The sequence below is a fragment of the Hemicordylus capensis genome, chromosome 4 (assembly GCF_027244095.1).
Source record: "Hemicordylus capensis ecotype Gifberg chromosome 4, rHemCap1.1.pri, whole genome shotgun sequence".
NCBI lineage: Eukaryota > Metazoa > Chordata > Lepidosauria > Squamata > Cordylidae > Hemicordylus > Hemicordylus capensis.
In genome coordinates, this window is record NC_069660.1 from 4,559,924 (window position 1) to 4,583,800 (window position 23,877).

General features: G+C 52.3%; 1 protein-coding gene across 1 annotated transcript in view; it reads right to left on the reverse strand.

Moving 5' to 3' along the window:
- Positions 1-20,596: 20,596 nt before the first annotated feature.
- Positions 20,597-23,877, reverse strand: part of XKR7 (XK related 7) — a 75,009-nt gene continuing 71,728 nt past the window's right edge. Inside the window, exon 3 of the mRNA XM_053243215.1 lies at positions 20,597-22,709. Within this exon, the coding sequence (XP_053099190.1) occupies positions 21,748-22,709 (962 nt within the window). The 3' untranslated portion in view covers positions 20,597-21,747. The remainder of the gene's footprint in view (positions 22,710-23,877) is intronic.

Genomic DNA, 23,877 nt, shown 5'->3' on the forward strand with positions numbered 1-23,877 from the left:
ATAGCCCTTCAGGATCAAGTCCAAGGGCTATCTAGTCCAGCATCCTGTTTCACACAGTGGCCCACCAGATGCCTTTGGGGAGCCCACAGGCAAGAGGGGAGGGCATTCCCTCTCTCCTGCTGTTGCTCCCCTGCAACTGGTACTCAGAGGCATCCTGCCTCTGAGGCTGGAGGTAGCCTATAGCCACCAGACTAGTAGCCATTGATAAACCTGTCCTCCATGAAATTGTCTCAGTCCCTTTTAAAGCCATCCAAGCTAGTGGCCATCACCACATCCCATGGCAAATAATTCCATAGGTTAATTATGTGCTGTGTGAAAAAGTACTTCCTTTGAGTCACCATAAGTGGCGCAGTGGGGAAATGCTTGACTAACAAACAGAAGGTTGCCAGTTCGAATCCCCACTGGTATGTTTCCCAGACTATGGGAAACACCTATATCGGGCAGCAGCAATACAGGAAGATGCTGAAAGGCATCATCTCATACTGTGAGGCAATGGTAAACCCATCCTGTATTCTACCAAAGAAAACCACAGAACTCTGTGGGTGCCAGGAGTCGAAATCAACTTGATGGCACACTTTAGCTTTACCTTTGTTGGTCCTAAAATTCCCGGCCTTCAGTTTCATTGGATGACCTCTGGTTCTAGTGTTGTGAGAGAAGGAGAAAGAATTATCTCTATCCACTTTCTCCACACCATGTATGATTTTATGGACCTCTATCATGTCTCCTCGCAGTTGTCTAGTTTCTAAACTAAATAGCCCCAGGTGTTATAGCCTAGCCTCATAAAGAAGGTGCTCCAGGCCCCTGATCATCTTGGTTGCCTTCTTCTGCACCTTTTCCAGTTCTACAATGTCCTTTTTTAGATGTGGTGACCAGAATTGAACGTAGTACTCCAGGTGTGGCTGCACCATAGTTTTGTATACAGGCATTATAATATTAGCATTTTTATTTTCAGTCTCATTCCTAATGATTCCTAGCATGGAATTGGCCTTTTTCACAGCTGCCACACACTGAGATGGCACTTTCAATGAGCTGTCCGCCACGACCCCAAGATCCCTCTACCATGATCTCAGGATCTCTCTCCTGGTCAGTTACCAACAACTCAGATCCTATTAGTGTATATGTGGAGTTGCGGTTTTTTGCCCCAACCTTTGGGGGTGTGTGTGCCCCCAAATAAGGTTACCCTTATTTACCCAAAAGGAAGAGGACTACGAATTTAAGACGACACCCTGATTTCTAATGTGAAAGAATGTTGTTGGGTTTTTAAAACATTTTATATCCCGCTCTTCCTCTGAGGAGGCCAGAGCGGTGTACTACATACTTAGGTTTCTTCCTCACAACAACCCTGTGAAGTTGGCTAGGCTGAGAGAGAAGTGACTGGCCCAGAGTCACCCCTCAAGTATCATGGCTGAATAAGGATTTGAACTCGGGTCTCCTTGGTCCTAGTCCAGCACTCTAACCACTACACCACACTGGCTCTCTTGGAAAAAGTTTGGAAAAAACCTAGTCTTGGATTCAGGAAAATACAGTATAAGTCTGCAATGTGAGTCTGAATTCTCTACTTTGCCTGGCAGTGTCTCTCCAACCCTGGTCCTTTTTGACTGGCCATCCTAGGAGGGGGGCTGAGGACTTTTTGCGTGCAAATTGATTTGCTATTATTGCACGGAGCTTCGGGCTCTTCCCTGCTCCTTTCCTACCTAACTAATCAGCACAGTGAATCTCTCTCTCTCAATCTGTGTAACATTAATCCAGGTACTTCCTCCTCGCCCCCCATCCCCGCCCCGCCTTCTGCTTCACAACCAGAGATGTACCTAGGCGATTTTGGAGCCTGGACCTAAAGGCCTTTGGAGACCCCTCCTCACTGCAATTAAGCATCATCATGCTTAACTGGATGACCACACCACAGACTAAAGAGTGGAGGCCCTGAGCTGGCCTTGTGGTAGCAAGTATGACTTGTCCCCTTAGCTAAGTAGGGTCTGCCTTGGTTGCATATGAATGGGAGACTAGGAGTGTGAGCACTGCAAGATATTTCCCTCAGGGGATGGAACCGCTCTGGGAAGGGCAGAAGGTTCCAACTTCCAAGTTCCCTCCCTGGCAGCTTCTCCAAGATAGGGCTGAGAGAGTTTCCTGCCTGTGACCTTGGAGAAGCCGCTGCCAGTCTGTGAAGAAGATACTGAGCTAGATGGACCAAGGGTCTGACTCAGTATAAGGCAGCTTCCTATGTTCCTATGACTTTGGTCCAGAAGTCCAGGGGTAAGAGTGCCTCTGTTCACAACCCTAAATGGGCTGGGAGAAGGCTCTCCTTTGGCCCTGTTCCTGCTCCCCCTCCACTTCCCAATCAATATAATCCCTTTGTCTAGAAATTGTCAGAGCTCTGATGCAGCTGGTTGCTAGCTTTTTAAAATTGCCTGAAATGGCAAGCAGCCTAGGCATTAAGAAACACAGGCCGGCCGGCCAAAAACCAGTCAGGTGACCACCATCAGAATGGCTAGTAGCCACCAAGAGACCTCTCCTCCATATGTGCATCTGCTCTGCTCATTAATCTGGAATCAATGTCTCTGACCTTGCCAATGCCCCCTAAAAAACCAGACTGTAAGAAGAGCCTCCTGGATCTGTCCAGAGGTCCAAGCTAGCCCAGCTGCCGCTTGTCTCTGACCATGATGCACAGTACAGCCAGATGCCTCAAGGAAGCTCACAAGCAGGTCATGGCTGCAACACCTTCGTTGTTTGCTCCCCAGCAATGGTATTCAGAGATAGACTTCCCCTGAACATGGAGGTTTCATTCTTGATTAGAACAGTCTTGCTGGATCACACCAAAGGCTGATCTAGCTCAACATCCTGCCTCCAACCGTGGGCAGCCAGATCATCGGCTACTAGTCAGAGGGCTACAGGCCGCCACCTCCGTCCTCAAAGACAGGATGCCTCTGAGTACCAGTTGCAGGGGAGTAACAGCAGGAGAGAGAGGGCATGCCCTCAACCCTTGCCTGTAGACTTCCAGAGGCATCTGGTGGGCCACTGTGTGAAACAGGATGCTGGACTAGATGGGCCTCCTTGGGCCTGATCCAGCAGGGCTGTTCTTATGTCCCTGGGAAGCCTACGAGCAGTGCAAGAAGTCAGAACTCCTCCTCCATTGTTTCCCCCTCAGCAGATGGTATCCAGGGGGCACACTTCCTCAGAATATGGGGGCTCCTTAGTTTAGTCAATAGCAACTGTTAGTGAAAAGTGCCATCATGCATTCATTTAATTCTCTATAGGAAGGTAGGGATGTGCACAAAACTGGTTTACCCGGTTCTGTTCGGATTCGAACCGGGTTCAAACCAGGAGGGGGCGGCTCGGTTTTGGTTTTGTTCGAACCACCCCCGGCTCGGTTCAAATTTGAACTGATTCAGACTGGTTTGGACACCCAAAAATTGGTAGGATGGTAGCTGGCACCCAGGGGTACCTGTCACCCAAACCCCAAAGCAATCGGACACTCGTACGATTTTTTTATGAATTTTTGAAAATTATTTTTATTTTTTTCTCATAGGATATAATGGGATTCCAACCAGCCCATTATTGCTTATTGTGGAGCACCCATGGGTGCCAACAACCATGCAAACCCCGAAGCAATAAGACACCCCTATGATTTTTTAATGAATATTTGAAATATTTTTAATTATTTTTCTCATAGAGTATAAGGGGACCAGAACCAGTCCATATCCCCTATTGTGGAGCACCTAGGGGCACAAAAGTGGGGTGGGTGGTAGACAGACAGGGGTGCCTACCACCCACAAAACCCCAAGGCAATTGGACACTCCTCTGATTGGTGAATTGTTAAAGTATTTTTGAATTTCTCATAGAGAATAAGTAGGATTGCAGCAAATGTATAGCTTCACGTCGGGGGGGGGAGGGGTGTCGTAGAGTGGAGTGTGGTGGCTGGTAGTTCCTAGGGTGGGCAAGGAAGCTATCAGAATTATTTGAAAGGAATTGGGCAAAGGGCTGATTTTTGGTGAATTGTTGAAGTTTACGCGCCTTTAAGGTTTTTCCTCATAAGGTATAATCATAATGGAGCTTTCAGCAGCCCCATAAGTGCACTTGGGGGGTGCTGGGGTGGCCCAGAGCGAGTGGTGATGTAGTGCACATAGGGTGCCAACCACCCCCATGGGTTTCTAACCCATGGGGTACAGGGTTCTCTTGTTTCTGAGGTGTTCTGAGTGTAGATTCTATGATAGCAAATGAGAGTGAGTGGATTCATGGTGTCTCATTGAAAATCTCATTTGCTATCATAGAATCCACACTCAGAACACACCAGCAGAGATTCGAACTGGCAAGCTCTTGCACCCTAGGCAAGTTACTTCCCCGCTGTGCCATTAGGTGGCTCCAAAGCGGTTCACATGGATATAAATAAATAAATAAATAAAGCAAGCTCCCTGTCCCCAAAGGGCTCACACTCTAAAAAACTGTGAGCCATGGATGGCCCATCTGCCTGTAGGCAGTGTGACTCTTGTTAGCAGAGGGGGCACCTGGGCTGCCAGGAACCAGAGGCAGCTGCATCATGTTTGGCATCCCTCTGGCTCAAGAGGAAAATCTGCGGCTGCTTTTAGTTCCCCTCCGGGGATGGAGCCGCTCTGGGAAGAGCGGAAGGTTCCCGGTTCCCTCCCTGGCAGCAGCATCTCCAAGAGAGGGCTGAGAGAGAGTCTTGCCTGCAACCTTGCAGAAGCTGCTGCCAGTCTGTGAAGACAATACTGAGCTAGGTGGACCAAGGGTCTGACTCAGTATTTGGCAGCTTCCTATGTTCCCATGTGCCCCTGGAAATCCCTCTGGCTAATGCAGGGGTTCTCACATTTGGGTCTCCAGCTGTGGTTGGACCACCTCTTCCATCATCGTCTGGTCGTTGTGGGATGTAGTTCAGCGTCCAACCCACTTGACAATCCATTGTAAAACCTTCTAGCTAGTGACTGTCACTGCATCTCACAGCAATGAATTTGCTTTGTTAATTACAATCCAGAGCGGCTCCAGAGAGGGGAGAGGGGGAAAGCCCCCCCCAAAAGTGCCTTGCCCCTATCACCCCGATTTATGTTTCAGAAATCTACAGCAGCATGTGGCATCCAGCTCGCCCACCCATAAATGCATTTCGCCCCTTCTGTGTGCCCCCCCCAATATCCCCCCTCCCCGGTGCTGCCACTGATGACATGTCGTGTGAAGAAGTCTTGGTTCTCCACCAGTGCTGCTTGGGCACTTAACAGTTCTGAAGGTGTCCAGAAGGGAAGAGAGCCAAGCGAGCAGCCAGGGTAGGAGTGGAAAAAAGAGGGAACCCTGCAAGACAGCTTGTATTGAAATGAATTTAATATCATGTTGCAGCAGAATTAAAAATATACAAAAAGTCTGTGACGTACAAAAGAGTCTTGGTACCGAACCTTGGCCCCTCCTCACCTCCCACCTGTCTGAATGGGGAGGCAATCGGAGGAGGGATATCAGACATATGTACAGTCTGGGGGTGGGGGTGGGGTCCCAAATTCCCAGAAGGAGGGAGAAGGGGAGGCTGGAGGTGAGGGTGGCTGCAAAGGGGATGCAGTGTCCACGTGAGGGTCACCCATGGTCATTGGCTTGCTCTGGTCAGGCAGTGGCCCAGCCAAGCGATGTCTCAGGGGCCATCCAGGGTTCCGAGTTCGAAATGGGGTTGCCAGAGGGACTGCTACCTTTTCGTAACATCCTGCCTCCGTTGGACTTACTGAATAGTTCTTATATCATAACATCACAGCAACAAGAGTCATCATGTGTGTTTATTTGTGGTGGGATTTGTTTGTTTTTGAAAGTTAACCCACATCAATGCAAAACCAAGTCCGCACCATTCTCGAGGGAGGGTGTGTGAAGGGAAAGGGAAGAATAAGCACCTCTGACCAGACATCTGCCTGCCCCCCCCGCATAATAAGTGTCACCTCTAGAAGTCAAAGCCACACTCCTTCTCCGTGCACAATCACCTCACCCACAGTCCAGCAGTAAAATTCGAATCCAGACCAAAGCACACAAGTTCAGCATTCTGCAACCTGGATCCAAAATGTCCATCTCTGGGTCACATGGTGTGGGTTTAACCTGGGGAGAGGAAGAGGCCGGAAGGCAAGACCAGATCTGAGCCTCTGGGGGGCCTCTGGACTCCCCCCTAGTCTCTGGTCTTCTCTTTACAGACTTCATGGGTGGCTATGCTGTCCCGTTGGAGTGGGGCAAGTTGCTCTCCCTCTTCTGGGGAGGACGACGTCCCTCATTCAGGAACCAGATCACAGTAAAGCATATAGTTCCAAAGACTTCATTCTTTGTTTGGTTAATTCAGCCCTATTTAAACTTCCGTGACAGGGAAAATAAAAGTTGCCAAGGGGGTGGGAGAGGATTCCTTCCCCGAGGCTCCTTGGCCACCCCTTTGGAGACAGGTGCATCAACTGCCCGCCTGCCCAGAGCTCTCTCCCACACAAACATGCACGCACACAGCCTTGTGGCTGTTCCACAGCAAGGGGAAGAAAAACGGCACAAGCCCAAAGACCCAGGGGGACCCTCTGCCCGAGGAAGAGCAGCTGTGAGGCCTCTCTGCCCCCGCCCCCAGCCCCCAGACACCCATGCTCGGGGAGAGATGCTGGCTGCAGGGGGTTCCACTGCGGATCTACTCGGAGGTTATTGCAAAGGTTGTGAGAGCTCACAGCCCCAAGGCTGAGAAGGCCGTGGCTACTACAGTGCATAGAACGTGGACCCCTTGGGCCAACTCTCCCCTTCCCCAGCTCAAGTCCCCTTCCCAGAATAGGGTGCCCCAGAGATGCCTGTGCTTTGGCTTTCACTCATGGCATTGAGTGACCCTGGAGTGACCCTTGGGAGGTCATGCCAAGGGGGGTCACTTCTAAGCAGGAGGAGAGATGGCTGGCCCTCACAGGGCTGCCCAGGCGGGCCTTCCGCTCCACACGGAGGCCCTTTGCCTACAGCCGTCAGTTGGCTGTACACTCCTTGTCCCCAGATGCCAGCAAGGAAGGCTTGGGTACCCCTGGCAGGTAGCACCAGATACCTCAAAGCCCCATGATATGGCCTTTCCCCTCGAACCCTGCCTCCCCGCCAAATGGCTGGCACTGTCTTTCTTTGCTTGTCCAAATCATTCCCTCAGCAGAACACACAATGCTGGAAGGGTCCATGCCTGCTTGGAGCTAGATACTGAGTTGGCCACAGGCAGAAGCTGTCTACCAGGTGCTGTCAGAGCAGCAAGGATTTCCGGGGCATCAGTGTGTCCTTTGAGAGAGCCATTGCAATGGCCAATACGCCAGCCCACTTCCAGAAATCTCAGCAGACCCCCTGTCGGGACTGGCAAAGAGTGGGCATGGATCCTTCCAACACATTTCTGTTTCTGTAACAGGAGCGGTTGCCGGTGGATAGAACACATGACCTCAGATACCCCCAACACAGCTGAGAGGGCACGTTGGAGCTCCCAGTCTTGGGTGCCCAGACGGTGTCGGACTACAATTCCCATCCTCCCCAGCCACATTCCTGGGGAGGATGGGACATGTTGCCTAGTTAAACGGGCCACCTAAGGTCGAGAACCCCTGGAGTAAGGGGGCTCTGTGTCCAACTAACCTTTGCCCTTTTTTGCATCCCTTGACCTCACCTCTTGAGAATTAAGTGTTGGGCAAATCAGCAGTCAAAGAGTCCACAGCCGCCTGCAAGGACAGGAATGGTCCTTGCAGGCTTCCCAGCTGGGCATATTGGGCCTTGTGGGTGGGGAAACATCACACCTGAAGACTGGTTGGCCCAGTCTCCCAGGAAGATCTCCTGTGCAGGAGAGAGCAGAGGTTGCGTCAAACAACAGTGGCCCATCCTGACGAGCAGGCGTGTGTGTGTTTCAGACAAGATGCAGTTGCCTCTGGTTCCCAGCAGCCTGTCTGTGCCTGTTTCTCCCACCCCGCCACATTAACAAGAGCTGTGCTATCTGCAGACTGGCCACTCATCAGGTAGAGCTGTGTGGTCATACACAGCTCTACCTTTTGAATGGTGAGCCTGCTGCTGCTGTTGCACAAGAGCACCTTTTGATGGGTTGGGGAGGAAATGTCCTTGATGGGCTGGGCCTATTGTCTCTAAGCAGCTCCTCTGAGGGCCAAACCAGATATGACCTGGGATCACCATGCCTGGAACGCCCAATTTCTTCTTGCAGAAGCCTCTGTGTGTGCGGGTGTCCCTTGGATCAGGATCATGGCATGAGAAGGAAGGGTTGGGACCCCCATGGCTCCACATCACAACCCCAGTTGCAATCAGGGACTCTGGCAGCTGCTTTTACAAGAAGAACATGTGTTGGGAATTCTGGTCACAGAACACCAACATGACATGTGATATGGTCCTCAGGGTCAGCTGGGATTTTGCCCAGAAGCCTCCTGATTGGAGTCTGGGGTCGTTTTCCTTGGGAGTCACTCAAGATGATGTCTGTGGTAAGTGCATTCTCCCAGCATGGCTTCCGCCACCCTCCAGCTCAATGGGTCCTCTTGACCTGACCTGACTCTCAATGTTCTCAGGACAGCTCAGTTCAGTTTTCGCTTGGGCAAAAGACCGACTCTGACCCTACTTGCAGACCATTTCCAGACAGGTTTCACAGTCCATATTTTGGCTTGCAACTAATTTTCCTTGCACATCAATCCTCTCCTCTGAAACTTCCCCAGCATCCGGTACCAATCCTGCTGGGACTCACATATCAGCTCCTAGGTGCTCAGCTGCCTATGACCAGGACACTGATACTAGCACCCAAGGAGGAGAGAGAAAATATCTTCTGGCCATTTACATTACAGAGTCTTCTGCTTGAGACCCTGCCCCAGAGGTTCCCAAGCTTGAGCCCCCAGATGTAGTGGGACTACAACTCCCATCATCCCCAGCTACATCTACGGCCCCAAGCCTGGGCACCCCTGCGCTGCACAATAGTGGTAGCCATTAGTCTGCTCCTCACGAAAATAAGCACTGTTTTCAGGAAACAGAGAGAAAGAGAGGCCCCATTCGCACATAACGGGAAACTGGAGTTAAACGGGACAGCGGTTGGGTTTCTTGCAGGTCTGGATGAATGGAACCTCTGCCATGTTGGAAAAGCAACCTGAGGTTTCCCTTCCCAAACTCCAATTTGAACCCTTGGTTTGTAGTAAGTTTCGCTGCTCCTACCTGAGGTTAGCAGCCAACTGCTCTACATTCTGAATGCAGAGGATTCTCTGATTTGTCCTCTCTTGAGGGAGGAAGTTGCTCCCTCTCTCCATTCTGATTGGTTGCTGTGGCTGTCCTTCATGCGAAGGAAAAAGCCCGGCAGCCAGTTCCCCCTCCTGCACAGCCAATTCCCCCGCCTCTCTGCAGTCTCCCTGACTGCAGTTCGGGTCCTAGGTGATACATCCAAATGCAGACAGGTAAGTGTGCATGGGAGTGGGGTGGGGACTGCAGGTCCACTGGACCCTCGGTTCCACGTTACATGCGAATGCAGCCAGAGAGAAAGAAACCACCCGCCCTTGGTCATGATGACCTGCATCACTGCACTCCTGGGGAATTCACCTTGCAGTCCAGCTTCCCGGAAAAAAAACTGTTTCCAGCCAAGGATGGTGAGCAATTGTGGGCGCCCTGCTAGCTTTTAGGCCACTTCTGGGGACCGTAACAGTCATTTGATACCAACGAAGTCACGATCCACTAGAGCCCTGGAAAGGGAGCCATCAAGCACTTTGATGGAGGCCTCAAAGCAAGGCAAGAATCTTTCCAAGGGCATCCAGTCAAGTCCTCTTAACGCGGCTTTGTTTTGTGTTCTCCACCCAGATGCCCCGACATTCTCACCACCAAGCTGCTCAAAGAATAGGAAAATAGTGGATCGTTAATACCTGTTCAATGCAAAGTGAAGTGGGTATTCTAAGTCACGTCCGTAGACTGTGAAGAGGGAACTGTGGAGTGATTCCTCTGGATTAATTAAACATGGAGTCAAGGATGTGATTAGCTACGTGTGAGGCAAATTGCTCTCTGCTTGTGACACCACTGGAATGTGTGTGGGTGTGAGAGCGATTTCATGTTACACAAGAGGAGGATTAACGAGGCTGTGTTAAGTGATGTTGAGTATATTCCCCCATACATATGACAGACAGCCCATAACTAAGAAGAAAGAAAAGTCCCACAGGCTAAGAGCTGAGGCCCATCTAATCCTCCACCTCCTCCTCCTCCTCCTCCTCCTCCAACCCAAGCAGGGCCTGAAGGCAGCAGCCAGCCCCTCCTGTTGGGCCTCCCACAACTGGTATTGAGTCATACTGCCCCTGAATATGGAAGTTCCACACAGGGGTGACCCAAAGTATTGGGGCACCTGAGGCAAGGCATAACGTGCTGCCTTGTCCCGTACCCCTAGTGGGGGCTAAGTCCCTTGCAGAACTAACCCTTGCCCTGCAGGCTTTATATAGACACCTGCACCCCCCACCACCTCCAGCACAACACAAGTAGTAGCTTGAGTGGGGTGATTTAGATGGGGTGTGTGTGTGTGTGTGTGCAGAAAGGGTTAAATGGCCCCAGCCTTGTGTCACTCACAGATCACTGTGGTTAAACCATCTTCAAAGCATGGGGTTAATTTGGATTACAGCCCTCATCATTGCCTGCAACAATGACCAAATGCCATTGTGGCAGTGTGTGTGTGTGTGTGTGTGTGTGTTGTAATCCAACAACTTCAGGGGACCCATGTTTGAGAAACCCAGGTTCAGTTGTCGAGCTGTTACTTAAACATGGGACTTTCTGCCTGAAAGCAACGTGCTCTTCTACAGAGCTCTACTACCCCCATATATCAATGGGGCACAAACAAGAAATCCAAGGTCATGAATTTACCGAACTTTCTTTTTCAAATCATGAAATCCTCTCTCTCTCTCTCTCTCTCTCTCTCTCTCTCTCTCTCTCACACACACACACACACACACACACACACACACACACACACACACACACACACACACTCACTCAGAGGTTGCTTTGGGAGGTTGCCAGGACCAAATCAAAATAGCCTTTGGTTCTCCGCCATCTAGTGGAGACCTTGAGAACTACCACAGTTACAGAGATCAAAGCTGTGGACACATTACATCATCATGAGACTGGGCCAGATCAGAGGATGCGCCTGTGAAGGATTTTATCCTAAGCATGCTGGATTTTATGTATGTGGCATTCAAACATTCCACCTCTGAGGAGATGGAGCAGACACAGGTGCACTTGGTGCTACTCATATCAAATCCAATGCACGTAGGATAAAACAGTAGCATAAGGATGACTCCAGAGGCCCCTGTTCAGCCTACCGCCGGTGGCCACTTCCGCCCCAGCCATGCCCCCTGCGTCTGACATCAGAGGCAGGGGGCATGGCCACATTAGCAAACAGGACTGTGCACACCGTTTGTAAGTAAAATCCAGCCCATGCCACGTTTAAAGCATGGCCGGAATGGCTTCTCCCTTCTTGCAAAGGCAGGGAGAGGCATTCCCAGCCAGGCTGCCAGAACTGGGCTCCTAGCCTGGCTGGGAATGCCTCTCCCTGCCTTTTTGCAAGCAGGGAGAAGCCATCCCGGCCATGCTGCAAACGTGGTGCGGGCTGGATTTTACTTACAAACAGGGTGCACGGCCGCGTTTACCAACATGGCCATGCCCCCTGTGCCTGACATCAGATGCAGGGGGCGTGGCTGGGGCGCGAGGTGTGGCCCTCGAGGCACGGCAACCCGAGTTCTTTGAACCCTCCCGCCGCACGATGGTGGCTCCACCCCTGGGAAATAATCATGTGGCCAGCCTCCTTCACTGAATCCAGAAGTCAGCTGTGCGATGTTGGAGTTTTACATCCACACATCCACCCGATCTGTCCCTGCATGGATGTGTAAGGTGGCAAAGGTGGGGGTGGGCTCACGCTCTGCTTCATGAATGGGCTGGATGGGGAGGCGACCCTTCCTTCCTTCCTTCTTTCCTTCCCGCCTGTTCACAGAGGTGGAAGCAGCACACTGCAGTGGGGACTGAAAAGCTGCCCCGACTGACTGCAGGACCCCTGCATGACCCGGAGCCCTCAAAGGGGCTCACTTGGGGGATGAGGCCATTGCTCAGGGGCAGAGCCTTGCGTGCCGCTCCCGGTAGGGCTGGGAGAGGCTCCTGAGCCTGAAACCAACCTTGGAGAGCTGCTGAGGCACGGCCTGCACTACAAGCCACAGTACTGCAATATTTAGATGCCACTTTTCAACCCACGTTCTTGACGTGGTTTTGCATCGAGAGACAACGAATTAATAAGAAGCCGGCTGGTCCCCTGTCCCCAAAGGGTTCACAAACGAGGAAGAAACATAAGGTGGCCAGCAGCAAGAGCCACCGGAGGGGTGCTGTGCTGGGGTTGGATGCGGCCGGTTGTCCTTCCCTTGCTACATAGAAGAGAACCACCACTTTAAAGGGGCCTCTTTGCTCAGAGCAGGGCGAGCAGGGCAGAAAGTGCTGAGCGAGAGGAACCCCTGGTGCGACTCCATATAAGGCAGCTTCTGGTGTTCCTAGGTGAGGCTCATTTCCAACCCTGTGGAACGAACCATGGCTGCCTTGTAGTGATGCTGCCCCCCCCCCCACGGGAAGCAGGTAGAAGCATCTGGTTTGCTGCTGGACAGGTGGCCAGCCACTGGCAACGGGAGCATGTTTACACATGCATTCCTAACAGTCACCTTTCTAGGGATCATCATCATCATCATCATCATCATCATCATCATCATCATCATCATCGCAACTTTCCATCACACTCTAGCATGACGAAGAAAAGAGAACCCAAAGCAGATCTGCGCAGACAGGCAGAGGTGCCCTCCGTGTCTCTCGTTGCATTCTGTTGGGTCACCACAGAAGCTGGAGACAACTTGACAGAGGGTGAAATCTGATTCTCCGACCGGACAAGAGGACCACCAGGAAAAGGGTTTGACCCGCCCACTCCAGGGGTTCGCAAGCTTAGATCCCAGATGTCATTGGAATACAACTCCCATCATCCCCAGCCACAGTGGCCTTTGGTTCAGACCCAAACAAATCCATGGGGAAGGAGTAGCAGTAGTATATTGTTGGCTATTAGTGATGGTGGCTATATAGAACGCCCAGATTCAGAGGCAGTATACCACTGGAAACCACTCTTTGGGGAGCAATAGCTTTTAAGTTTTGCTTGTGGCCTTCTTTTAAGGAAATTCATCTGCTCACACGTTTCCCAACATCTCATCCAGTAGTGGCTCATACTAATGAGACAGGTGTGTGTGTGTGTGTGTGCGCGTGCACGCACGTGCGTACCTCTGCTTCCCAGGAGCTCTTATTTGCTCCTCTCTCTCCCATCCCACCCTGTCCCAGCTTTAAGGAGAGCTGTGCTGCCTGTAGGCTGGTTACTCATCAGGTAGACCTGCACGGTTAACTGCACAGCTCTTCCTGATGAACGACCAGCCTGCGGCAGCACAGTTCTCACTCACTGGGATGGGGCAGGGGAGAGAGAGGAGCAAACGGGGAGCAGAGGAAGCTGTGCCTCATAATAAATAATTCCCCGCCCCCCAGCTTGTTAGGACAAGCCACTATTGATTTTGCCGAGTCCCACCACCACCACCTCTGTGACGTTGGGTGTTTTGCCATATGAGCATGCTATTTTGCTATTTTAGGGGAGGAGAACAAGCATGACTTGTCCCTTTTTGCTAAGCAGGGTCCACCCTGTTTTGTATTTGAATGGGAGACCAAATGTGAGCACTGTAAGATATTCCTCTTAGGGGATGGAGCCAATCTGGGAAGAACATCATCTGCCTGCTTGCATGCAGAAGGTTCCAAGTTCCCTCCCTAGCATTTCCAGATATGGCTGAGACTCCTGCCTGCAACCTTGGAGAAGCTGCTGCCAGTCTGGGTAGACAATACTGAGCTAGATGGACCGACGGTCTGACTCAGTATATGGCAGCTTCCTATGTCCCTAACACAAGTTGCCTCATATTTTGTACTACACTGCCTGTTTGAAAAGTGTTTTTAAAGAACCCTGAACAGCATGAGAGCCAAAAAGGTGCTACCATCACTTACTGCAAAAGTCGAAAGGTGTCTGCTGTTTTCCGAGCAGGTGCGGGACCAGCCCCAGGATAAAATCCCGACCCAAGTTCCCTACAGAGCCACCCACTGCCAGCTTGCCTTCCATGCTGTTCAAGTTCAGAGCCAGCCCCGTCTCCAGAAAACCTTGTCCAAGTCCTGAAACAGTCCTGACTGCAAGAACGGCTCCCAGATGGATCATCAAACTGCGAAGCCACATGGGTGAAGTTGCTCCCTTCAAAAGCACCCCTTCCTTCCTTCCTTCCTTCCTTCCTTCCTTCCTTCCTTCCTTCCTTCCTTCCCAAAGCCCTGGCAGGAGCCGGGGCCTCGGCTGCGGCCTGCCTTGGCCACCAGGTAGGCATCAGATGGTCCAGGTTCCAATCTGCCACAGAAAATGAGAACACTTTGCTAACTGCCTCCTTCAACAGCCGCACATGGAAGATGACATCACAGTACAGGCTGTTCAGGGGAGGGACTAGAGAGAGGCAGCCATGTGCCTCTCTGGCAGGGCTGCTGAAATGGCAGGGCGAGCCGGCTGCCTTTCACCGAGCGCCTGGGCCCTGGTTTTTGCTCTCCTGATCCACAGGACACTGTGTGGGGGCCATCAAGGGGCGAGTCCATGCCAGAGTCATGTGTTGCACAGACGGCCCTGGTCTAGCCCTTGCATGCGCCCGCCTGAGTCCATCCCCGCCTGTCTTTCCTGCTGTCATTTATTGACTATTGTTTCTTTAAAATATTTATCCCCTGCCCCTCCAGTACACTACTGCTCCCTCCTCTGCCCCACATCATCAGCCTCTGGCTCCTTCCTGGTTGCATTCAAACACGTCACTGTTTCCCCCATTCTCAAAACCCTGCACTGCACCTATCCTGCCCCTCTAACTATTGCCCACTTTCCCTTCTGATCTTTGCCTCCAGACTTCTGGAGTGCGTTGCTCCTTCTCACTGTCTCTTGGCCCTTGCTTTCCCCATTCTTCTCTTGAGGTAGAGGTGAGGAGAGCTGGTATTACGGTAGCAAGCAGGACTTGTCCCCTTAGCTAAGCAGGGTCCACCTTGGTTGCATATGAATGGGAGACTTGATGTGTGAGCCCTGGAAGAGATTCTCCTTCTTAGGGGATGGAGCCACTCTGGGAAGAGCATCTAGGTTCCAAGTTCCCTCCCTGGCCGTATCTCCAAGATAGGGCTGTGAGAGATTCCTTCCTGCCTGCAACCTTGGAGAAGCCGCTGCCAGTCTGTGAAGACAACAATGAGCTAGATAGGCCAATGGCCTGACTCAGTATATAGCAGCTTCCCATGACTCCCCACATTCAGGCCGCCTGCACTCCACTGAAGCCACCCTCACCAAAATCATGGGTGCTCTCAGCCTTATTCACACATGATCACATCTCAGGCAGTATAGATATATGCTCAATAAATAAGTAATGTTCGAGACACACACAGCCTTCGCTAGCCCTCCGGTCCCAGCTGCTCCAGACCTGTGGAGCCCAGCTCCTCTGCCCAGCTCTTTACCAAGGTAGGACCAGCCACCAGTTCGGTCTACCACGGTAGGCGATAGTCTGCACAATCACTTCGCGGCTCAAGCAGTGCCCTGTGGGATGCGGGAAGGCTTCCTCGTCCTGAGCCCGTCTTGGGGCCCGGCCGCCATGCTGGTGGTGTGGGCACACAGCGCGGTAGAGTCTGAGGGAGCTGCTGCTCATGTGGGGGGAGGCAGGTGAGCGCCAGCCTTTGCCCCAGGCCTCCCCAGCCTCTGCAGCGAAGGTCGTGTGAACGGCCTTATTCAGTAGTAAGCGCCACATTTGAGGAGGCCTGTTCCCAGGCTCCCCTTGAAACGAATGTATGCACAGTCACTCACACAAACACATGGACATGTGTACAGGCACCTGTATGCATGCACAACATAATGTCTGCCTAGCGCTCCCCTCGCTGCCAAAGCCAAAGGTCTCTCCCCTGCCCTGGCCCTCCTCCATGTCCTGGCTGCCTTCTGTGTTGGCGAATCACACCCTTCTTGCCCGAGGGGGCATTCCTGTGTGCAGTCTGTGTGTAGCCTGAAGGGCATCTTTGTGCTCAGTCCTTCTCTGGTTCAGGGGAGGGTGCAAAACTCTCCGCTCCCCTTGTTGTGCAATGCTTGTGTGAGCAGTTGCGCCATTAGTCCCAGACCTTGGGGTGCAGGTCTGTGGCCTGGTGACCTCTCTTTCCCAGAGGGCCCCAGTGCACCTGCCTCCCTGCCCCGAAGCGGGCACAAGCTCTGCAACGCCTCCTTTGCACCTCTCACACCGACAGCATGGGACGGCTGGCTATGACCGGGAGGATGCCTGCCAGTGGAACACTCCCTGTGCACTGGGACAGGCTACAGCTCCCCCACCCAACTACCAGCTGTCCAGTGGGGCTTCCAGAAGGCCAACCTCCCTGAAGTTCTCCAGTGCAGGCTGGCAGAAGAAAGGCGTCAGAGTGGCCCACGCTGGATGTGCACCAGAGTGCAATGCACACCCCTTGCCCTGCCCTGCCCCCACCACTGCCGACTAGTGTGCTGAGCCTGTGCCTGCCGCCCCCTCACAGCCACCCATGGGAGGTATGGGCGTTCCCTTTTGTGATTTTAACTCTCCCCCTTACGAATGCACTATATGTCCAAGCTGGTTTATGATCCAGGTGTATGCTTGAACTGTGGAGAAAAAGACACATGCTGGGTCCCAGTAGGTTTGTGAGTGGAAGGTTTGTGAATGGAAGAATCCATTGGGGGTTGTGTTGTCTTTTTAAACAAATGCACTCTGGCCCAGACCTGTGGATTTGTGGTGAATGATCAAGAAGGTGTGTGGATCCTTCAGCTGTTCAGCAGATGGGAGGAGCTGGCCGATGCAGAGCGCTCTGTGTGCTGCTGCCTCAGTCTGTGCCAATGGGAAGCTGTGTGAAACCATGGGTCGTGTGTGTGTGCGCGTGCGCATGTGCAGGCTAACAGCTGGGATTTTCCTAGACCTGCTACTTGATTTAACCAAAGACAAGAAATTGAACCTGATGTCCACCACAAACAAAGCAGAGGTTGTGCCACTGAGTTACTGCCCCTCTCTGAGAACAGGTGAAGTAATATATTATCTACTACTGGGTGCTTTCAGAACCTGGATCTTCCTGGGACCAACCTTATTCCTTGGAACCACTTTTTAATATTCTTGCCTCTCTTGGTCTCCACATCTGTCTCCCTGTCTCTTCCCCGTTCTCTCTCATTTTCTCTCTGCTTCTTCCACCTTCTCCTCCCCTCCCTCCACTTATTTACATGGGTTGCTGGTGGGATATACCTTAGGTCAGGGTGCAGCTCAGCTGTAGGTCTTAAAAACCATTGCTTTGCCAGACCACAGCATAGCAAGATTCTTGACCCAGTGCCTTCTGCAACTCTGGAGATTCTTAGGCGGGATGGGCTAATATAACTCTCTTCTCAGATCCCCCTCTGCGCAGGTGTTTTGCACCACACTTAAGAGCAAGGGCACGACACCCCCCCCCCAGAAGTTCTGCTGTGCAAATCACTGCTGTGCTTTTATAATTTGCAACATGGCTCACTCACTCGAGTCCCTGGAGCCACACTGGTATGCAAGGACCCTCAGGTGGGGTGTCTCTTTTTCAGTTCTTCCCTTTTGTGGGTCTCTCTGAGCAGTCTGGATTAGCGCTGGGCAAAGCAGCATCACTTGGATTCAGGGGCTGCCTGCCTTGGTGGTTTGGGTGGGCCACTGATTCAGTTTGGTCTTGGGGAGGATCTGCTTCAATTCAAATCAACTCTCCCAATCCCTGTAATAACTTACCTTGCAGGAGACAGTCCCACAGACCCAGACAGAGGCAGCAACTTGCCCCATTTCACATTTTAAAAGACTCAGACACACTACCTTGGAAAAGACCATCATTCTTAGGGGCACCTGCACCATTTCCAGGACTCCAGGGAATTTTAAGAAGTCAAGTCTTTTAAAAGAGAAACTGCGTGAGTCACTGCTCCCTGGCTGCTGGGAGTCCACCAATCAATCTCCTGCCCCCTGCCCGGTCCAGTAAGTATGTTAAGACAAGCATTCTCAAACATGGTCCCCAGATGTTGTTGGTCTTCAGCTCCCATAATCCAAGGCCATTGTGGCTGGGGTTTATGGGAGCTGAAGTCCAACAACTTCTGGGGACCCTAGTTTGAGAACCCCTCCTTGAGAGGTCGGGGAAGTAGCAAGAGGGGGAGGCGGATGGGTCAAAGCACATTTTGGATGAACAACCCGAAGCAGCCTGATCCGTTGGACCCAGGCTGAACTGGATGGTAGTTTAGTGTAGTCTGAATTGGGCTGAATATGAACAGGCCTCCAAAGCTTTGCACAGCCCTAGTCTGGATGATATGGAGAGCGGGGCTGATGCATGGAAAGCCCTGCTTTGGGTTTGTGAGGAAGGACTTGATTATCACTGAGGTCCCCTAGTAGCCCTACAGGGTTCTTCTTGAGGCATAGAGGAGGGAGGGAGGACCCATGGCATGCGCTTTGTAAGCAGAAGGTCCTTAGTCCCATTCCTCTGACTCTTCACTTGGAACTTGGGCAGCAGGCTCAGAAGGGTCCCTGTCCAAGTCCTGGGAGAGTCCCTGCCAGTCAGAGTGATCAGAGCAGGGCTGGATGCACCAGTGGTTTGACTCCTAGGACTATTCACACATGACACTGTGCACATGTACTCTTATGTCTGTACAGCTATTCACACACGACGTCCAAAGCATGTGTAGAAGCATATATCATCTGCACCGTGCAGTCGAAGGGTACAGTTCCCAGATATGCTTTTAGAGTCACACAAAAGTGTATATGCGTATTGACACGTCTATGGATGTACAATGTAACATGTGAATAATAGCCCTACAGTATTGGCAGGTTTGTACGTTTAGACTAGGGAGAGGGTGAAGGAGCAAGGCAATGCAATCTACACTGGCCATGTGGACTGCTGTTGGCTCCCAACCTGGAGTCCCCAGATGTTGTTGGACTACAACTCCCATCATCCCCAGCCACAATGGCTGAAGGCTGAGGATGATGGGAGTTGTAGTCCAACAACATCTGTGGACCCAAGATTAGGAAACCCTGGCTTAGAAGACAGCAAAGAAAACCATTCGGCCTTGACCCAGAGGAAATGCTCTCAAACTCCACAACTCCTGAATGGCGAAAAGACATGCATGGTTGGAGTTGTGCAGTTTGCTGTTTTGTTTCTGGGTGTGTGGGTCCTGTCCAGTAAGGCTAGCTGTACATAATCCAATGACTTGCAATTCTGGTTTAAATGCTTTCCTTGACTCAACTTCATTGGGTTAATATCAGCCTGGGCAGATTACAGCATCCAGAAGAGTGCTGGGTAACTCAAATGCTTGCTGCCGGTTGTGTTGACATGGGTTAGTCAAAGAAAAAGAGATGGCCCTCCTTGCTCTATGCTTCTTCTTCTTCTTCTTCTTCTTCTTCTTCTGGGTGGCAAAAGAGCCCGGAGGGAACCAGCTAATATGGCTTTTAAATGCTTGTCCCTGTAAAAGCCTTTGGCTGAGACCCTCAGGGCTGAAGCTCTGTTCCCGGCCCAAATGAATCCTAAGTATGTGTACCATTCACTCATGGCTCTTTGTGTCTTTCTCTCCCCCCCCACCCGCCCCAGCTTTTTAAATTACTCTCACCTCTCCCTCCCCTCCCCCATTGATGTTTAGCTTGTAAGTTCCTTGGGGGAGGGAACGTTTTGTTCAGGTTAGTCCATAAAACACCAGGTATATACTGATGGTGCTGTACAAATAAACACATACCCTGCCCCCCAACACACACACACACACACACACACACACACACACACACGTTCAAGGACAATCACTCCATGGGGCCAGCATGGCTATAATCACCCTGAACAGAATGTTCTTGGACGGAGGGGTCAATGCATCACCTCGGTAGCCACAAAACAGCATTTGCCCCTAGCCCCCTCAGGGAAAAGGGCTTTCTTCAGTGGGTGAAGCTGAAGGCAGCTGGCCACATTTCACCCAGCTAGAAGAAAACCCTGAAGGCTGATCTGCACTACAAACTTGAGTATAACAGCCACTCCTTTTCCTGCAAGAATCTCTGAACTGTAGTTCCAACAGAGAATGCACAGCATCTCCCACAAAACTATAGTTCCCAGGATTCCTTGGGGCAAGCCATGACAGTTAAAGTGGTATACTGTTAAAAAAGAAAAGAAAAAAAGATTGTGATGTAGATGTGTCCTTAGAGTCCTGCTGCATGGCTTGGCATCCTAATAGCACCCTGCCTGCCAAAGGGGTTTAGGATAAGATCAGCTCTTTCTGGAAGCCCACCGTATCAATTCTGAATCGACACACATTTCAAACAAACGAAGATATGCATGTGAGCAACAGGGTTACACAAGGATCAGTTTTCTCCTCGCCACTCTGCCCTAGGAGACACAGACACCTGATGCCGCCCAGATGAATTCTTGATTTTCAGCTGGCCATTTGCTGTCAGGATGGACTGCATAGCTAACCCCAGCAGTGGCTTGTCCTAACGAGCCGGGAGCGGGCACCAAATGAGGCGCAGCTGCCTCTGGTACCTGACAACTCCAATTGCACCCCTCTCATCCTGCCCCATTCTGGCATTAAAAAGAGTGTTGCTGCCTGCAGGCTGGCCATTCCTCAGGTAGAGCTGAGCAGAGCCTGCACAGCTCTACCTGAGGAATGGCCAGCCTGCAGGCAATGCAGCTCTCTTCAAAGAGGCACAAAGGGAGCTGCTGGGAACCAGAGGCAGCGGTGCCTCGTTAGGTGGCCCGTCCTGGCTCGTTAGGATGAGCATCTACTAGCTATTCCTCAATGTCTCTCTCTCTCTCTCTCTGGGGATCTCTTTGCTTAGATTCCAAAGCTGCCCAGGTCCACAAAAGAGGAGGACTTGAGGGTCAGAACAAGGGGGCTGGGATGTGATGGAGAAGAGGAAGGGCTGTCTGATCCTTGAACCTGATCTCGTGCTGGGGAGATGGCCAGCCACCATTGTGCAAACCTCCCCAACCTCTCACACCAAACCCTGCAGGCACCAGCACCGGTCACACAGCAGCCAGTGAGCAGGTCCCCCAGCCCTGCCGTCCCTCCCTCTTGTCCCCCAGGCCGCCATCTTTCGTCTCTCAAATGCTCCCCTTGGTACCGTGATCAACTCCGCGGCCCGCCCACAACGGATGCTCTCAGCTTCATGCACGCTCTGATGACCGGAGGGAACAAAATCCACTGGTTCAAGAGGCCTTCGCTCTCTGGGCTCAGGTTACAGGTGAGGTATTTCAGGGGAGGCTGCAGCCTCCTTTGCGGATGGGTGGTTGGGTGGTTGGGGTCGTGTCCCCTCTTTCGGAGCCTGATGGTGACGTGGGGCCTGGGGCTGGAGGAGAACCAGCACAGCCTGCCCCAGGGAGAGAGGTGGTCGTGCGGCAAAACCTACCACGGCAACCTGTCGAGGGAAAATAGCACCAGGGGGGCGGCTTCCCCGAGCCCATCTGCAAGAGGAGGGGGGCAGCACAAGGGGGGGGGGACAGGAGTCGTCGTCAGTGCTATGTGAAGGAGGAATGATCAACCAAAAATGGCTAACAAGAGGCGGGAGGGCCGGCTGCTTCTCGGGCGGCCGCCACCTGGCCCCGGAGGCAGTGGGGCCGGAACCCCAGGCCAGCTCGCTCCGGCTGCGCAGAAGCCAGGGACGGCCCCCGGCTCAAGGAGGGGCCCCCGCTGCAGCGCCACGCTCAAGCTCCTCGTGGCTCCTGGCCACTCTACACCGTGGTCTCGTACTCCAGCAACTCCTGAGATGCCCCCATGCTGCGGTACTGCAGGCGCGGCGTCGCCGGGGAGGTGTACTCCAGGGCCAGAATGGTTTTGCGGAGGCGCCTGTCAATGAAATGGGCATCCCAGGCTGGGTATTTTTTCCGCGGCAGGTCGATGCGAATGACAGGACCCTCTGTCCGTGGGGCGCGGGCAACGGGGGTTGGGGGCACGCTCGGCCTGACCTGAAAGACCGGCACGCAGCTGTCTCTGTCCCCGGGCAACCCCTCCCTCTCAGCCCCTGTAGTCCTCGGCAAGGAGCGCGGGGGGCTGGTGATGACATCCGCGGGGGCCCCTGGGGCACAGGGGACAGCCGTGGGCTCCTCGCTGCATATGCAGCCTGTGCTCTGGGGGCCAAAAATGGTTCCGTTGGGGTGCAAGAGGCAGTAGTAGATGAACATGAAGAAGACACCTAAGGCGAAGCTGGAGGTGACGACGCAGACAATGATTAAGGCGTTGAATTCGACGACCACCTTCTGGTCCCGGCACCAGTACCAGAGCCCCGTCAGGGCCGCGTTCTCGGACAAGGTGATGATGTAATAGATGGACATGCGGCACCGGCTGCGGCCTTCCTTGACGTTGAACCAGCAGAAGATATAGATGATGCCCACCACCATGTTGTAGATGATCTCCTCCCACTTGGACATGCAGAAATCTGTCTCACCTTGGATGATCCAGAAGGTCATGATGCACCAGTGGGTGACAATGAAGATGCCAAAGTAGAGCTGGAACACGGAGGCAAAGAGGGCGAAGGCAATGGCACGGGCCGCGATGGTGAACAGGTGCCAGAGGATCTGCACCACCGCCCCTTTGTAGGACATGGACCGCTTATCTTCCCGGGAGTCCCGAAGCACCTTCTGGTAAGAGGCAAGAGTCCAAGCCAGAGACACCAGCGAGGCAGAAGCTGAGAGACCTGCCCAGGCAGAAAGAGAGAAAAGGGAGGCAGGGAATTAGGGGGAGAGAAACGGTGTTACTGCGGGATCACGAGGAAGAGAAGCAGAGGAGAAGCTGGAGGAGGCACGATTCAGGTGGGAAGAGATTGGGTTGGAGAACACGATGGCAAGAGAAAGGCGGAAGGGTGGAGAAAGAAAAGCGGGGTGCTGGGGTGGGGACCGGATGGCGTGAACGAGGTGGAGATAGGAGAGAAGGTGGGAGCATGGGGACTAGCAGCATGACGATAGCATGTGTGTGTGTATAGACACTGAAGACACAGGCTGGATGAAGACAAGCAGAAAATCTGAGCAAAACACCAAGAGACATGGCGAGACGGGAAGGAAAGTGATCATAATATCTCATGGCACTTCCATGCTGCTGTCATTCCCATTTTCAGGAAAATACAGTCTAGCCAGAACAGAGCTATTAGAGGGTGATGGAAGTTTAGAAAGAAAAAAGACGTAATTATCTGGAGGATTGCTCTTTTCCTTATGAATTTCATTTCAGCTTGATGCGGAGAAGAAGATGACAGAATAGGGATACGGCAGAGGTATCTAATTCATGAGAAGTATGAAGAGAGTTGATCAATTTCTTCTGTTTGCCCTCTCTTAGAATGCATAATGACTGGAAGATCCACGAGAAGCTGACAGGCAGGAAACTCAAGAATGTTCTTGTTCACACAAAGCATAATGGATGAGTCTGGCGAACTCATTGCTGCAGGTGGCTGTGGGGTGGGGGTGGGGGGCACAAGCAACAATGACTTTTTAAAACAACTGGAGGCCTGCAGCCAAAGAGCTGGCTGGCTACGTCAAACCACCCTGTGCACATCAGCCATCTCCGTCTCTGAACTCGCGGCCATGCACATTTCTCCCTGGGCTCCTTCTTTCCTAGTTTCCCATTCCCTTTTAAACTCCATGATCTGGATTCCTCTTCCATTTATTCCTCCAAATAACTCTCAGCTCTCCTGTTCTAGCCCTCATCTCCACACTTGGCCCTTGTGCTTTCTCAGGCCCGCCTTGCATCACCCTTACCTAGACCCTCCATCAGGGATTCTCAAACTTGGGTCCTCAGGTGTTATTGGACTTCAACTCCCATAATCCCCAGCCTCAGTGGCCTTTGGTTGGGGGTTATGGGAGTTGAAGTCCAAT